This window comes from Mytilus californianus, unplaced genomic scaffold (assembly GCF_021869535.1).
Source record: "Mytilus californianus isolate M0D057914Y unplaced genomic scaffold, xbMytCali1.0.p SCAF_11, whole genome shotgun sequence".
Lineage (NCBI taxonomy): Eukaryota > Metazoa > Mollusca > Bivalvia > Mytilida > Mytilidae > Mytilus > Mytilus californianus.
Genome location: NW_026262593.1, coordinates 29,029,911 through 29,046,972, shown reverse-complemented (window position 1 = coordinate 29,046,972; position 17,062 = coordinate 29,029,911). Strand labels below are relative to the sequence as shown.

Here is a 17,062-nt window from a genome sequence, read left to right as displayed (position 1 = left end):
GCTTTCTGCGACAAAAGTCGCAGGCTAGACAAAAATTGTCAACAAATTATTTGTGACTTTTTGTCCTGTGACTTTTTGTCCTATCAAATTTGTGACTTTATGTCCTGTGACTTTTTGTCCTGTGACTTTCTGTCCGTTTACCAAATATAGCATACTCACAATCCTATAAGATTCAATTCCACCTCCAGGCTACAATGTAAATATAGCATACCTACAATCCTACAAATGTATACGATTCAATTCCACTTCCTGGCTTCAATGAAAATATAGCCTTAACATGCTCAACTTTTTTAAGAATATATTTATTGTTATACACCAAGGTTGGGCGGTAAATACCGACCCTGGTATTTACTGGCTGTATTTACTGGTATTTACATGTACTGCCCTGGACAATACTCCTTAAGTGGTCAATACTGGCAAATACTGGTCAATTGAAATTTTCATGGTGGTTTTTACTATTTATTGAAGTAAAAACTTGATACAAAGTAAGATATATTCAAACATTTATCTTTTAGCATGTTTCAGCTGAAATAAATGAATGAACTTGATATGTTTTATTCATTTTCAACACTTATACAAGGTCTACTAATTTAGTTCTTATATAAGTTATGATATTGCATATTTTAGATATATATAAAGAATTGACAAATTAATAAAAACGACATTTTTCAATCAAGATATTTTTATTGAAAATGCATAATTTTTACAGGTAAATTAAGTTATAGGTGTCTTATTACCGGTGTCATCCTGGTTTGCCCACTTTTAATTACATGCATATGTAAACATAGGGTGGATTGTTGTTTTAACAATTATAGTTTATTTCTGAATTATAGTCATATTTTTTACCTTTTATTTTACCTGTAAAAATTCATCAAATACTATATATTCTGCTATTAAATCAATGAAAATGTTCAAAAGTTTTAATATAGTTTTTATCAGGAAAATGTATTGAATTTGACAATAAATTCTAACAAATAGAATAAAAATGCAACTGTTCAGTAGCCAAGCTTTACAAATGAAATAACTTGAACAGTAATCTGCATCCAAGCTAGCATTTTCTTCTTTAAAAAAAACAGATTGTTATTTTACCATAGTGCTCTATTTATTTCCTTATGCAATGCATTTATAAACTTGATTCATATATTAGGTGACGACCGTTGGATATTGTAGGGGGGGGTTTGAAAATAAATAACTCAGCCTTGATAATAAGAAAAAAATAATGGTTTGTCCTGTAGTAGTTTGAAAATAAATAAACTGACTTAAAATGTATTGAAAATGGCAGGTCTTTTAAGCCATTTTATAAATGCTATTCTAAAGTATGAGATGGCACCAGATTCTTCCAAAATTCGTCTTTTTCATTCTTTTTAGGGAAAAATTTCCCAAATCTTTAAATAATATAATGTATATATATTAATTTACTTGAATTAAATGTCTGAAAATGGGTTTCATTTAACTTAGGTATATTGTCTTAGGAACATTTACTTTATTCTCTTAGTGTTGCTTTCTACATGTTCTATTTGTAATTTTGTAAAAAAAAATTAACCTAACTTTTATTTTTTTTAAGGATTTTTTATCTAAAAAAAAATAGCAGCCACATCCATAAAACTATATGTGAACTACTTGTTTTTGCTTTATCCTACATATTGGTCTTTTGATGACTAAAAGTCTTACACTGAAACTATATATTTTGCCTTGAGACCAAAATATTGTCAAAAAATAATTAAAACAGAACTTGCATTTTTGATCAAGAAAGGTTCTGGGAAATGCGCAGAATGCATGATTTTGCATACATTTTTCTTCTATAGCTTCTTCGGGCCTTCAGCGGCCACAAAACCCTATGCATGAAATTTGTTTAGTTTTTTTTAAATATACTTTATATTACTTTTAAAACAGGCTAGTGTCATTGTTTACAATGTAAGTTAAATTATTGAGAGAAAAAAATATATGATATTTATAATTTATCTATACATTTATGAAAATGGAATTACAAAATAAACATACCTGAATATATATAGGAAACACTGATAAACTATATACATAAGTTGGAACAGACTATATAATTGTATGCTCATTAAACCTTTTGTCTTTTTTGTTTTCTTTACTAATAAATAATTGGTGTAATTAAAAGTGGGCAAACCAGGAGTAAACCCTTATTACCTATCACCTGGCATTGCTAGGTGTGAAAAATTAATTACTAAAACAACAGCCCCCAATAAATGATGACAAAACATGGGTTGAAAGTAATAAAAGTGATATTTGAAGACTCACTTAAACAATAAAATATTTCCTGTCTATTAACTGTGAAACAAAAATCATCTTCATGCAGGAAATGGAAGGTATGAAGGACCTTTACTCTTACATGTCTTATGGCTTCTGTAATTTATGGTTTAAACCAAAAAATATATTGTGTAGTATAAATTTTACCTTTACCTAATCAATATTTACATACACATAGTACAACCACCTTGACCCAAAGCACCTAACTGAAACCTAAATACCCTATTTAGAACTTCTATTCAATATGAGACAACAACAAAACCAGTGCAAAATGTAATGATTGCAATGCTATAGTCAGTGCAAAAGCCACCTGATGAGTTCCCTTGCCTGGGATGAAACATTATTTTGTACTCATAAATCATTGTAAATCATTGTTTATTAAGAATTTACAATAAGAATTTTATCAACTTTTTAATTTGGGAAATACAGTGCATTTTATAATTAAGTGTTAATCTCTTCATTAACACAATTAATTATATTGGTTCAACTGAAATACTGTGATTTCCCATTAATCAAAAGTCGATAATTCACTTCCATGACATCATACAACAATGAGTGTTAGAAAACCATATAGCTCCTTGAATTTTCCACTCTATTTCCATTAAAGAGTTGACAGTGAAAATATAAAAAAAAAGAATAACAAATCATAGAATTCAAGTATTGAAAATATAAATGTAAGATTCAACTGGTGTCCGAACAACACTGATAATTAATTCATGCTCTAAGTGCATTCGTGAATTAATGTGTCGTTCGGTCATTTGTTGAATGTTTTGCTATTTTTGAATTCTTCCATTAGGTTTTCTGTAAACGATATGTAGTGGGTCTCATTGAGGTCTAAGTGTGACACGGGAATAGCCAATTTTTTGTAAGCGTGACACGTGAAAGTCAAATTATTTTGTGTGAAAAAGGGAAATGAAGTCGGGGCTGGACACTTGAAATAACAAGCGCTATTATTGCAATGATAAACGGGATATGGGATTCTGACAAAACAACAAGAGGGATACAGGATTCAGGGATCAGACCCCTCCAACGAAACCCCCTATGTACGTTGTATCTACAATGTATCCTCTGTAAATGGTAAAATATCTGTTCAATTGAGATTAGAATTTATCAATCAAAGAGTTCGCGAAAATGGTCGGTCCTGTTGGTCAAAATGAGGTTTGGACCAGTATTTTGAAGGCTAGTGCTGGTCCTGATGACTGATGTAAAAATGGCCATTGTAGTGCATATTTCAGCACTGTTTTACATCGGTTATTAGATGAGCCGCAACTGTTTCCAATAAGTGTTTACATCTGTTATCAGATGTACCCACTGCCAATTTCTGGTACTGGTTTACGGATTTATTATAAACAAACCAAAGCGGCGATCTACACGTGGCCTACTAAATTTGTTCATAGAGCCATCCCTGGCAAACAATCGGCGATTGAACCCTACAATGGAGCAAACAAATACTGTAACAGCTGAGAAAGTGATTCAGATGATGAAATGGATAGTGAATTCGAAGATGACTTTAAATAAGAACAATCAGAAGACTTGAACTGGTCCTTCATTGTTAATTTGCCTGTGGGTGCGAAGAATAAAACTAATATTAATAAAGTTATTTTTCGATAAAATATGTTATTAATTTTATTTCAGGATAAAATTGACAGATTTTGTAGGACTGGCTAAAATTTTGTAGGACTGACAAATAATCATGCTTTGTCGGTCCCATGACCGACGGGTCAAAATAAGTTTTCGTGAACTCTGCAATCAACTTCAGATTGATTTACAACCCTCCAGCAGGTACATGTATTACACTGGTAATATCACAGCATGTGTTAATTACACTCTGACAACTATTGGACCAGTCTAAAATCTTGATGGATTAGGACATCTAAAGAAATATGACTCTGCCCTTACTGTAAATGGGCCTTGCTCTGATGTCCAAAGGACCAAACAAGCCCATAAAAAGTGGTAAAGATGCTAGAGCAATCTCAGACTACTTTTTTACTAGTAACATCTGTCTTGTATCAAAAACACCTAGAAAAATGAACCTTTGTGGAAGATGGTGGATTACTAGACTGATATTGATAATTGAACTCTTCACCTCTGATCAGTGGCTTGGGACAAATACATCATTTAGGACGAAGAATTCTTATTTTAAATTATCCATTTAAAATTCCAACAAGTGTCAAGGGCATGTTGACCTAAGCAGCTAAGAGTACTTATTACGCAAGTGTCAGGCTGTTACAAAGTCTCCAGTCCAAAAATTTACCTTAGATATCTTATCTTATCTTAAATAGTAATTATGACATTACAAAGTAAACTTTGTAAAACAAAACTTTCATAATATTGTTTTGAATGTTACCTGCAAACAACGATAACAGAAACCGTATGGCCATTTCTGAAGCCCCTAAATTGTCTGCTACATCCTGGATGAACTTTTCGACGACCGCCATGCTGAATTTTGACTGGTTTCACGAATTCGTTACCTTTTATTCTTATCGCTCAATGTACTTTATTACCAGTACAAATACTAATGTTAAAACTTATGCAGAAAGCGGAAACGTGACAGATCCGGGATTGAATACACTTTTTCAAGATCTTTTAAGAATCAGCGACTCTTTTCACAAAAAATCTTACGATTAAAATTAATCGTAAGTTATACTGAAATGTGTATGACTTACGAGTATTTTTACTCTTAAGATTTTTTGTGAAAAGAGTCGCAGAAAGTTAACATACTAATCTTTCCTAAGCCCATATATATAGATATATGGTTATTCCTCGTAATATTTTCCTTTTAACAGTATATGCTATTTATATATTTATATATATATGTATATAGGAAATGTTTGTTTTCAGCTGAAACTGAATATGAAGTAGTCACAGTTTTCAGTTTTAAAGAATAAAACCTCATTTTATTTTTTTTCATAATCAGTAACTTAAATTCTTGAATCTATAAAAAAAAATCAATGGGAAAATACAATCTGTCGCCCTTGACAACTAAAATGAAAAATTATCCAGCATGTTTCAAGTTGGCCGGAACTACAATTACAACTTTAGGTGGAGGGAACTTGTCAAATTAAAATCGATGGATTTTTTGTCAGGTTTTTCCAAAATGTAGTGTTCATCATGATATTTTCAAAATTCAATAAAACGTATTGGACACGTAGATTCATTTAAAAAGTGAAATAACAAAAATATCGAACTCCAAGGAAAATTTAAAACGGAAAGCCCTTTATCAAATGGAAAAATCAAAAACTCAACTTGTGACACATCAAACGAATGGAAAACAACTATCATATTCATGACTTGGTGCAGGCATTTCCTAATGTAGAAACTGGTGGATTAAACCTGGTTTTATAGCTAGCTTAACCTCTCACTTTTATGACAGTCGCATAGAATTCCATTATATTGACAACAGTGAGCAAAACAAACCGACATAATTGGTAAAAATGTATATTACCAAAAATGGACCTAACAGTAAAGATTAAAAGTATACAAAGACAAATAAAAGAACATCAAAACACATAGTTAAGATGATAAACCACGCCAGAACTTAGAATCTATACTTCAAGACTATCATGTATTATTTGTGGAGTTGATACAGAATATTTATCAACAAGGTCTTGGTATCTTCCGATGAACTATTTTTTTTAGAAAAAGGACAAGACGTTCTTTGACATAATCCTGGTTCATCAGCTTTCTGCTCAGACACTGGTGACGTTTGATAAAGTCTGAGTAGCAGCTGCAAGCTCTTGGATACCGAATGAGTTGGGAAATGTATATTCCATATGCAGGTGAAGTTGGTATATTGCTGCTAAGTTGGGGAAAATTTATAATTTCAAAATTAAAATCGTGTCGTTTGTCATAGATTCTGGTACTGAGATGACCACTTATGTCAAATTCGAGGTATAAGTCTAAAAATGAGGCTGAGGAAGCCGTGTCTGTTGTTTCTTTAATTTTTAGTTCTGGAGAATATATTAATTGAACCCAATCTGAAAAGTTGGATTGTTAATGGAAAGAACATCATCAATATATCTGAATGTAAAATTAAATGATTTCGCTTCTTTGATCTTCTTGTTTTTGATAAGTGTCGGAAGGAACTCCCACTCATATGAACGGCAAGGAGAGGTCGGCAAGGAGAGGCGCACAGTTCGTTCCCATAGGAATACCGACAATTAAGCTACAGGTTTACGAAAATTTTCAGAGTGTATGGATAATATATGGAAAAAGCGCTCTGTGTGAATAGAATGAAACTATGATTTTTGAATAAGCTATAAATACGACACGCCTTTTACTAATTAACGTAGTTAATGCACGAAAAGCGTAGCTATAGATAGGATTTGTTATACACACGTCAAAGGTTAAATGCTGACCAATGAAACTTAACGGTCCTTTTCATGAATTAAATATGTCAATCAAATAGTGGCGCGCACAAAACGACTCTTACTTTCAGATAATGAACAAATCCGATGTTTTCAGTGGAATTAAGTGCCTGCTAAACATCAGATATTCGACCTGTTAGTCAAATGCGTTTTGTTAAAATATACTTTTTCACTTTTTTGGTCTTTAGGAAAATATTGTTTGTGCTGTATTTAGACCCCTCTACCAAGAAATTGTTTTGCATGCACACGTATAAAATATTGCGGTTTTTATCCAACGCAATCATAGGTTTGAACGTTGTTTTCAATTTAGACTTGTTTATATCTATTAGCGTATGATATACACAATACACAGAGTCCAATACACAGCTTGCTTATTATATCCTTTTATAGAAGAAATGTTTGATAACATAAGTAAATTAAAATAACTTCGAGTAAATAGAAGTAAAATACTACCCCTTTCTTTATTTTGTTTTTTTTAAATGCTTGTAAGGATCAACAGAGGCGGATCCAGAAATTTTTTAGGGGTGTCATCAAAACGAACTTTCAAAATATTTCAATTTTTTAGTTGATATCAAGATCATTTTAGGTCGTAACAAAATAAATGGTAACGCATGGTTTACAAAATTGATTCTAATTCATTTTTTCTTTGACCACCTCATGGTCTTTTTGTAGCGTGCTCCCCTCGAGTGCGTCCGGGAAGTTTTTGGTTCGAACCCCGGTCGGGTCAAACCAAAGACTTGGAAATACGTCTTTGCTGTTTCTCCGCTAGGCACGCGGCATTTAGGAGAAAGAGCATAGACTGGTCGACTCGGAGTCAGAATAATGTGTCCACGTAGGCTAACCTGTCTACCTGTGGACTGTTCCCTTGTGAAAAAATCACGTTAAGAATCAGGTTCAGTTTGTCGATTCAGTACACAGCAGCCTCAACTTCAACATATCACATTATTTAGAGTACTCTCAGATCTGTACTTTGTGTTTTTTTGTTGTGGGGATATATAAGTGCCCTGCCACGTCGACTCTGTATTTCTGTTTGTATCCATCTGATGAGTTAAGCCTTTTTCAACTGATTTTTATAGTTTCTTCTTATGTTGTACTGTTACACCACTTTCCCAGTCTAGGGGAGGGTTAGGCTCCCGCTAACATGTTTAACCCCGCCACATTATGTATGTGCCTGTCCTAAGTTACGAGCCTGTAATTCACTAGCCTGTAATTCACAGATTCTTAACGTGCTTTTTTCACAAGGGAACAGTTTGAATTGTTTTACATTTGTCATTTCGGGGCCTTTTATAGCTGACTATGCGGTATGGGTTTTTCTCATTGTTGAAGGCCGTACGGATGTTCTTAAACCCTGTTGACTGCCATTGGCGATTGCCAAATAAACGGATCACAAGATATAACAAAATGGATCTTTAATAAATAGATATTAATTATGTACAACCATGAGATGAGAGTTTATATTGTCCCCGTTAGTAGTGTTATGTTGATTAATTTAAGAGTAATCTCAGTGATAAATAAATATCAATCATTATTGAGTTACAACAGTTGGAAAGTTTAACTGGATTTAAATTTAAAAACATATAGGCTTATAATGATTACTTAAAAATACTGACGCACACATAATAATGTCTTTGAAACATAAGAACTCAGTTGTGCAAAATAAATGCCTTCAGTTCCATGTAATTATCCCATGTTACGATAATAGTTTAGTTATGTTAGACGATATATGGTTCATCGCACTAGAAGACAACAGCTTTCGATGACTATACACGTATACATAAAACTTCGTTGTTGCGCATCGTTTTAGATTTGGATATCTACATGTAAAACAAATACAAAAACATATCAAGTAATAGATTAAATACTAAAATGTGGTACAATCAGTAAACATTATTATTTTTCATGTTATTTTCAATAAGAATTCATATTTTGAAAATGTCTAAGAAGTAAAACCAGATCGATTGATGATGCAGCAATACTAGTGATATTAAAGGTATATTTACTTTGTATAATTATTTTCGTCATATTGTTATGTATGCAAGCTTAAGGACATGCATGTACATACAATTCTTAAAATTCATCCGCATGCATTATGGGTACTCAGATGACCCATCTTATCAAGGTACCTGTTCGATATTATGATTTTTTACTGATATATATATATATGCGTCACGACAAAATATGTTGCTTACTGTGATACATATAAATGTTTCCTAAACAAAATATTTTCATGAAAATTATTGATACTATTAATATATATGAAGCGATAAAGAATTTCATTTTGCACTCGATAACGTCAGCGTATTTATATTCACTATGCAGAAATGGGTGTTTAAAAGCACACTCAGAATCTGCCATAGCATTACTACGGATGACATTTTCTCAAGCCTTCTCTCAAGGTCATCCGAGTAAAAATGTCAAAAATTGGGGTACAGCAGTCAACATTGTATTATAATCTTAATCACTATATAAAAAAAAATAACTTTTTCAACAAGAAAAACAAAAGTGGCATATAGACACTCTATGGACAAAGTACATGAGCAAAATTGCAAGACAAGAATACAAAAATGACCTTAACACAATAACACAATGACGGGATGTATAAAAACCGAGCGACGCCAAAAGTATATTACCAAAAAATGGACTAAACAGTAAAGATTAACAAGACCTATCTTTAAAATAGATAATCTGACGCATTCAGATGTGAGCATAGAGTTTAAAACAAAACATGAATCTTTATCATGTTTTTTTTTAATCATAGTTAAAAAAAGAGCACACAATTTGACGACAAAAAGATGACGATTCTGAAAGTTGAGTATATGCGTTTTTCTCCAAAGAATAAAAATATATACTGCATGGTACTAAATGTATATATATATAATATATATATAGGTATTTTTCAGAGATAAAGAAGTACCTAAAGCTGTGAAATAGACATAAACATAAGATATTAGTAGGTTACAATCTGTAATGAATAACAAACCTTAAACAGTTTAGATCCATGACGAAATGGCAATTATATACGTCAAGAACAACTTTAACAATTAGAGATACAACCTATTTCGGTGTGTAATCGGGACGGACGGACGGATGGACGCCAAAGAGAGACTATCTAATACAGCTTTTGACAAGTAATTAAATTTGCGATATATGTATTCAGACATTCTTTATTTCAAGTATAATGTTTTGTACTGTTTGAGATTATCATTACGCCTTGGAACAATCTAATCAAAATAAAGATCTCGGATTTCGTTATACTACGTTATACTACATACCTCGTATGTAGTATAACGTAGTATAACGAAATCCGAGATCTATATTTTAATTAGATTGATTTGTATCTGAAATACAAGAAGGAGCGTTACTTTGGAGTTTAGTGTGGCGTCCATTTCGATGAATTAGTATACATTATTATTGAGGGGCCAGCTGAAGCCCGCCTCCGGGTGCGAGGTTTTCTAACTGTGTTGAAGACCCATTGGTATTCTTCGGCTTTTTTCTGCTCTTTGGTCGGGTTGTTGTCTCTCTTGCCATCCCCGTTTCCATTCTCAATTTTATTGGTTCTGGTAAAGTATGCTATTCTTCTTCATTGTTGTGGTACAAATGAACATGTGCAGACTTGTAACAATCTACCTTAGTTGCAGCTTCGACCCATAATTAGGTGATAGGTTTTTAAAGAAATGTCATAATGTTGTGGTTAGACCTTCAAAGTATACACAAGAAGATACCATACTCTAAATATTGATAATGATGAAGACTCTTTGGAAATTGTCCGGATGTCTAATATATTTAGGGAAATTAAGCTCTATTTTTTTCAGAAGAAGATACCAACATAATAATATCTGAACATGGCCATATAGATTAATTCATAACATATAATGAAATTGTTCATATTTCAAGTCCATATTTTGAATTGAATGTATAAAAGAGTGCCTGTACATATATATGTTACGCATATACAGGCCTGTGTTATTCTCATTTTCTGTACATACAAGACATGTACAGTAGCATGTCTTCATCTTTGAACCCCAAAGGTGACTGGTGTTATAGAAATATGGTTTTCTTCCGACCACAAGTAAAACCCTTGGCAAAGTGGAGCATCCGTTTGGTTGTGCGGGATGTGTGAACACACAACCACGTCCGGTTAGAATAGGGACGAATTGAGGCCTCGTGAAGAGAGAGTACCACGCACCCTGCACGTTAGGAATTTTTGCAGCAACTCTTTTATGGGTCCGTGGGTAGCCTGATGCAAAGGAGAAAATTCATGCCCTATCCATTATACCCACATTTTCAGCTGGTGACTGTTGAAATTCCCCTCCTTTTCCCCGGTCGATCCCTATTACAGAACCAAGCTATTACATCTATTTATATTTTGTTCTCATCCTGAATGTGTTTGAAATATTTGCCACTGGACATGAAACAAACTGTCAATATTTTTTTTATCTTGGCTCATGAATGAAAGGAGATGTATAAAGAAACAATACAGCAACGTAACCACAAAAATAATTACAAAATCATAACTTGAAGCAAAGCTGCGTGTATTTCTTTTTGACTCTTTAAAGTTATTATTTGCAGTAAATATGAAAAATAAATTATGTGCATAATAAATATGATACGTGCCTGGATTTGTGTTTTTAATTTTAATTTTTATGCTTAATTTATTATTACTGTCAGAAATCTGGAAATCTTTAAGGTTGATGTAGAGAGTTTCACATGGAAAGGTGGATTGAAACTAATTTTCTTTGATTTTATCATAATAAAAAATGGTAGAAATAGGGTGGGGGGTCAGTTCTTACCCTGGACCTTAGACAAACCGACTTTTGCATCCAACAGTGGTAGTCTTATTAAACACTTGCTACACTTCTAAAACAAGAAACTGCTATTTGTGTAAATCATATTGTCAAAAAAGTACATGGAAATTAAAAATTCAAAACATTTGAAAATTTCGTTTTTTAACGTTTTGTGCTAACTAGTACAGTTTCCCGTATTTTCCTGTGCGAAATAAGATTTTCACGTACAATGGTCATACGCTATAAGAAATAGTTAGTTTTTGCATACTTTCTGTTCATTTTGTGTATGATGTGTGCTGCGGTAGTTATATTACTAAGTTTTTAAGTGTGTTTTTATTGTAAATTGGAATGTTGGCAGACACAAGGTATATATTCATGAATATCAGGCAGATGCTTGGGGTCAAAGGTCAAACATAAAAATGAAAACTCTTGTTCAAGTATATTTCTACCACATATATACTTCAAATAAAAAATGCTTTTTGTGTATTTCTTTCATTAAAAATAAATCCCACAGAGTCCCTAGTAAGAGTGAAAAGAAGATGACATTAATCCTTCACATTCCGCTATATAGTCCTGCTTAATATCTTGACTTACATCTAGAAATTGATGACAACGAGGGTTGATTGAGAAAACACTTTACGACTAAAGTGATGAGATGATCTTCCAAATTGTAAACTTTCCATTTCTACGTAACAACATTCCAGCAGCACCTGCATATGGAGTATAAATCACCTAGTTGATACGATATTCCAGGGGGTTTGCGTTTCCTATCATATTTTCCTTGATAGAGGGTTGCTGCTTACAAGGAAGCTATTAAACCTAGAGTTCCAAGGGTGTAAGTTGAAGTTATCCCTTCGATGATATTACAGACGCCATCACGAGTTGGTTGACCGTTATGGAATATCTGTTTCACAGATGACGATGGATTTGTTCCAGTTGTCGTAACCACAATTTCTTCGAATGTGACATCACTAAATGAGACTTATCGACGTATGTAAAATTACATAAGCAATACGACGGGTGCCTCATGTGGAGCGGGATCTGTTTACCCATTCGGAGCACATTTGGTAATTATTGAATTTTGATGGAATTCGTGTTGTATAGTCTTTAATTTTTTAGCAAACCCCATGAGGGGTTCACGCCTATATATTGGTGAGTTTTTCTGTAGCTTTTATGGGCCATTCAGATATCCTCGGAAACAAGATTCTTGGAACATCTCAAAAATTTTTGATCATTTTCAACGGTAGTTATCGATGTCTTTGATACGGCCCTCTATGGATTAGCTACCACGTGACATTGTATATTTCAACAATCAAAATTCATTTGTAGATCAGAAAGTAAAAAAGTAAAGACTAAATTGCATTCAAAAATCATTTATATATTCCAACCTATTTGCCTTTTGACAGAAACATATGTGTTTTGGTGTGAATTTTTATTAAATATCAAGTATAATAATGATAAGGCAATGGTATAATTTCAGTTTTGAGACGGTCCCTGTACGCGCTGTGTTTAGTATTTAATACAACGTGCTATTGTGCATTTTGACAATAAATATGGGAATAGTATATACTGACAATATATAATGTCCCGGAACAAAGATGAACATTTTACAAAACAATATTTCTGTCAACAATATTTAATTTCATTAATAGAGTTAACAGACCATGGGAATATCTATTAAAATTATTAAGTTTAAACTGAAACTAAATTAATCATTCAATTTAATATAATATAACTAATATTGTCATATTGTGTCCCACAGGTTTTAACAGTGAGTACATTTAAGAAAATTATATGTAACATATGAGAGCCAGTTTTCAGGGATGCACACAAATAAATTATTATCTAAAATTTAAACTGTAGTGAATGAAAAACAAAATAGTTGCATGGTTTCAATTAACAAGGATTGTAAATCTTTGCATCTCGCATATGGTGCGATTTTGAAAATTGTATGCATTGTGTTGACCAGCTATCCAACACAAGTCGTGGCTCATTTGCATTGTCATGGGTATCATTTGGTATATCGAGAAAAATGATCGTGAAAGAATAACTAAAGGTGGTCAAGCATTGCGATCGGATCGTGAAAGATCTGGTATCGGACCGTGAATGCAATTTAGTGTAATTCTACTTCAAAATCTGAAAAATCAGCTGTATTTTCAAAAGTTGGAACAAATCAGAAAAAAAATTATGTCTGTCGAAATGATTCAACTTCCTTAATAATACTGTGCACTAAGTTAAAGAAAAAAATGCAGTACTTTTAAAAAAAACACAAAAGGCAACACACAATCCTGTGACAATCATAAAAAATATATCACTTTTTGTATCTATGATGGTCACATTCCAATATATCATAATATATTTAACACTTAATCTTTATTCCAATAAAAAAAAATTATGTTATTACTTGAAAAAGTTCATATTATTTTTGAAAAAGTATAATTTTGTTGATTTTTAATTCAAATTTATCGTGAAAGATCAGGCAACGCATTATTTTGATCGTGAAAGACAAGGCATGCCCAGACTTAATGATCAGAAAACAACAATATCCTTTCTTTTCTATTATGAAGAACTAATTGTAAACACCGGTTGAAAAGGAGTTGACTCATCAGACTTAGAGAGTCACGCATGTACTCACTTTACTTCATAACATGCCTTATACACTACTGGAACCGGCTCAAGTAAGATATAGGAGCAATTAGTTCCGGTATAATAAAGATTCAGTTGGATCTAAAACGTTTGTGAGTTGGTTTATCGGGACAATTGATGAAAGATATTGATCACACTTATCTCAAACACAAACAATCAAACAGAGAGTAAATAAATGACATGTCTGCTGAAAAATTTATTCATAAAAAAAGATTACCGAAATTAGTATAGGCAAAAACGTAAGTGATTTAAACAATTAAGCTCTTTCCAGGGGGTGAAAATCGCCACGCACAAAACAAAAATGGTAACCCATAAAATACTATATTATAGACCTTTCCTTTGTTCCACATCTTTTACCCCAATACAATTTATATGCAGAGGAATATTCTGAATGGATGAAACTACAAATTAAAAAAAAAAAACAATTTTCAATATAATAAGCTATAAAACGGCAAGTTTTTTGGAAAAGCTATTACTTGTATTACAACCTGTTTACATGACACAACAAATCCGATTTGAGAACATTATCGGTTTACGTTCAAACAAATTCCGGATTAAATGACAATGAATCCGGAGTCAAACCGCTTGAGGTAGGTAGTCTGATTTCCGAATTCAACATAAGATTTTAGCCTAGAATAAATAAACTTGATGACGCAAATGCATATTCTAATCCAGAATATCAGTGCGTATGTTTTCCATTTACTATTTCTTGCGCAAGAAAACCACTTGCATGCATATATATTAATTTCACTCGCTGAATGTGAATTTTCGCATTTATTATCTAAATTCAGGACACGGCAGTAAGAGCTTGACATGTGAATTTTGAGCATTGTCATCTTTAAAGTATTCTGACCTCTAGTTGTACTTCGTACTTTATATGGCCTTTTTAAGGTTTTTTTTATTCATGCGTCACTGATAAGTCTTCTGCAGACAAAACACGTATAAAACTTTAGTATAATAGTATTTATAATGTATTTATTGACTTACTAAACATATCTTTTTATGTAAATTGATTCTTTTGAGACAAGCTTCACACTAGTCTTTTGAGAGCATGTTCGGGTATTAATAAAACTTCTGAAAACAAGATATTCTTCAAAACTATGTTTGTCCTTTGTCCTGTAGAATATTTGGATGGATTTTAGTAACTCCAGGAAATCTTTAGAATTTGAGATGTTTTATGAGACCAAAATTATTGTCAGTATATAAGAGGTCCTAATAAAGCTGGTATGTTACTCTCAAGAACAAAATACGAAAAAATCTTATAAGTTGCATGCCATAGAGTTACACGTCACCTGGAAATTGTACTTTCAATTTCTCTATTATAAATACAGAAGATACGAAAGATAAAATAAATTCATCAAGATTATAAAGCAAACTGAGTGCTAAAATTTATATTGTGATTTGTTTGTGCAATTTGCTTTAGACATCCGCTTTGCAGAAACTTGGAATTGCAATAGGATTAGGACTTTGTATATTAAACACGAAGAAAACAATTATTTACACTCCCAAGTAATAAAAAGTTAACCCTTAAAAGGTAAATTCAATTGGTAGCTATATACACTTTTCTATTAACAACTAAAGTCCGACAGTGCTCTTTATTGACTTGTGCAAGAATATACACACAATTACATATTTCCAAAAAGGTGCTTTAACATCATCATTACCTCATTCTATTCACAGTCAATTATTTCAAATCAAAGGCAAAAAAAATTAGCAACATTTTTTTGGTTACCAGTTAGCGATCTCGGGTTCATGTATTGCTTTCCTTTTTTTAAAGAAACCAATTTGTTTTTTTTGTTGTTTTTGTTAACTGTCTGTCTTTTCGTCGTTTTTCGTTTCTGCCATGGCGTTGTCGGTCTGTTATCGACTTATGAGTTTGAACTTCCGCCTATCTTTTTACCAGATTGTGGTTCTTTCTATCTATATATAGAAACTGTTTGTTTTCAGTTAAGATTGAACCCCTAATTTACTAAGAAAAAATCAGTAATCTAATATCATGGAAAAAAATGTAATTTTTCAATGTTGTATTCTGAAAAAATAAGTACGTCACCCTTTGATGTTTTGAATAAGTTTGTCTATATTAAGCATCAATAACATGTGGGATGCATTACCAGAACTGGTATAGGTTTAGGGCTTCATTTATGGTAGGATTTTGGTGGGGACTGTCTATTGCTATGTAAATTCAGAATAAAATATGGAATCATGGTAAATATCTAATGTACAACTCATTTTTTTCTTTTCTATTTTGTCAAGTGTGTGTGTGGGGGGGGGGGGGGGGGGGGGGTATGACTTTAGAAGATCAATTGATGTAACATATCTTTCGAGACAATATATCTCTTGCTTCCTTGTGGAAAGGTTATTCGAAAAATAGTGAATACAATCTTCAACTGGACGACCACAGCTGCATGCGGGATAAGGTTAGATATTAATCCGGTGCAGATTTGCATTTAGACCGGTGCAGATTTGCATTTAGACCGGTGCAGATTTGCATTTAGACCGGTGCATGCAGATTTGCATTTAGAGAACTCAATCGTGTTGATGGCAGGTTTATGTAATTTAAAGTGAAATGTCGTGTACATAAATGAGATTCTTGGTTCAACTTAAGTCGTAGTGTGGTTTGTGTTGCTTAACCCCTAGTTTTCTGTGATATACTTTGTGAACCGTTTTTGGCTTTTTTTATTTCTGTTGGCAGAGCGCTGTCTGTCTTAAGTTTCTTCGACTTATGTTGTTTTCTTATCAACCTTTGGTATCGTATTTCCTCCTTACCAAAATACTCGGGGAAATTTAGAGCTTAACATGTGACATTGAACCTTTTGTACCATTAAAGACCTCATGTTAATCTCAAATTGATTGTTGTTTTATTGTTCTTTTGATTGATTTCTTATTTAAGTTTATCCAAATTGAATTATCACCTTCTTGTTTATTAGCAACTCACCAGCAATCATTATTGATTAAACAACTTCCGGTTTCATAAGTAATAGACATCTA

At 32.6% G+C, this 17,062-nt stretch overlaps 1 protein-coding gene across 1 annotated transcript in view; it reads right to left on the bottom strand.

The window, feature by feature from the left end:
• LOC127719853 (lysophospholipid acyltransferase 5-like) overlaps positions 1–4,731 on the bottom strand; it is a 36,128-nt gene extending 31,397 nt beyond the window's left edge. The window contains exon 1 of the mRNA XM_052226185.1: positions 4,625–4,731. Within this exon, the coding sequence (XP_052082145.1) occupies positions 4,625–4,715 (91 nt within the window). The 5' untranslated portion in view covers positions 4,716–4,731. The remainder of the gene's footprint in view (positions 1–4,624) is intronic.
• Positions 4,732–17,062: the final 12,331 nt, after the last annotated feature.